At 38.6% G+C, this 1,186-nt stretch overlaps 1 protein-coding gene across 1 annotated transcript in view; it reads left to right on the top strand.

Moving 5' to 3' along the window:
* The window catches only part of CNOT1 (CCR4-NOT transcription complex, subunit 1), a 124,702-nt gene that overhangs the window by 106,390 nt on the left and 17,126 nt on the right, over positions 1-1,186 (top strand). The window contains exon 44 of the mRNA XM_011994009.1: positions 391-564. Coding sequence (XP_011849399.1) covers positions 391-564 — 174 coding nt within the window. The remainder of the gene's footprint in view (positions 1-390; positions 565-1,186) is intronic.

Genomic DNA, 1,186 nt, shown 5'->3' with positions numbered 1-1,186 from the left:
GCTTTGATTTTCTCCCTTTTGGTACTTTAAAAAATTTATTATACGCTTTTACTCTGCTTTGATTTTCGTTAGTTCTTTTTTTTTTTTTTTTTTTTGAAGCTTCTGAAGATGCTTATTACATCATTGTATCTTTGTTTTTTGTCCAGCCTCCTCTTCTAGCATATTCATTTCAGCCTGTAAACTCCTGATGCCTAGTTTTTCGTCATATGTAAAAGGAAATATTTGATAAATCGTCTGTGATAATGTTAATTAAAGCCTAAAACTTTTTAAGAAATGTTGCTAAAGTATACTTTATTCTTTTTGTGGGGGGTGGAGCTTAACGTTATAATAGGAAAATGTTACTCCATTTTCCTTAGTGTGGAAATATTTTTCTTGTTTTTTTAAAAATAGGGCACTTTAAGAGTGCTGCTGGTTCTTTTGCATGATTTCCCAGAGTTCCTTTGTGATTACCATTATGGGTTCTGTGATGTGATCCCACCTAATTGTATCCAGTTAAGAAATTTGATCCTGAGTGCCTTTCCACGCAACATGAGGCTCCCCGACCCATTCACTCCTAATCTAAAGGTAAGGTTCTAACTAGTTAAAGGAAAACTTGTATCTTAGTATTTCAGTCCTTTCTCTGATAAGTAGACTGTTCCGCACTTCCCTACCCACATAACATGCATACTGTTAAGGGTACTCTTTAAAGGAAATAATCATGTTATTAAGCCTGATACAGGGTATGATATTGTTGCTATTGCTGTTGCTGGTGAATGTTGATTCACAGTCTTTTTCTAGTTGCTAGTTTTCATATTAATTTTGATATTAAATTTAGCTCTATTTATAGAACCCCAGCTTAGGTGTTTGGGCAGTCATTTGCTGGGTGTGCCCCCCATGGCAAAGAATTGCAGAACAAACAGACCTGTGTAATCTTTTTGTGTTTTTGAGGCAGTCTTATTCTGTGACCCAGGCTGGAGTGCAGTGGTGCAATCTTGGCTCACTGCAACCTCCCCTTCGCTGGTTCAAGCTATTCTCCCACCTCAGCCTCCCAAGTAGCTGGGATTACAGGCATGCGCCGCCACACCTGGCTAATTTTTGTATGTGTTTAGTAGATATGGGGTTTCGCCTTGTTAGCTAGGTTGGTTTCAAGCTCCTGACCTCAAGTGATCTGCCTGCCTTGGCCTCCTAAAATGCTGGGATTACAGGC

The sequence above is a fragment of the Mandrillus leucophaeus genome, unplaced genomic scaffold, assembly GCF_000951045.1.
Source record: "Mandrillus leucophaeus isolate KB7577 unplaced genomic scaffold, Mleu.le_1.0 Scaffold44, whole genome shotgun sequence".
NCBI classification, from domain to species: Eukaryota; Metazoa; Chordata; class Mammalia; order Primates; family Cercopithecidae; genus Mandrillus; species Mandrillus leucophaeus.
This window is presented reverse-complemented; position numbering and strand designations above follow the sequence as displayed.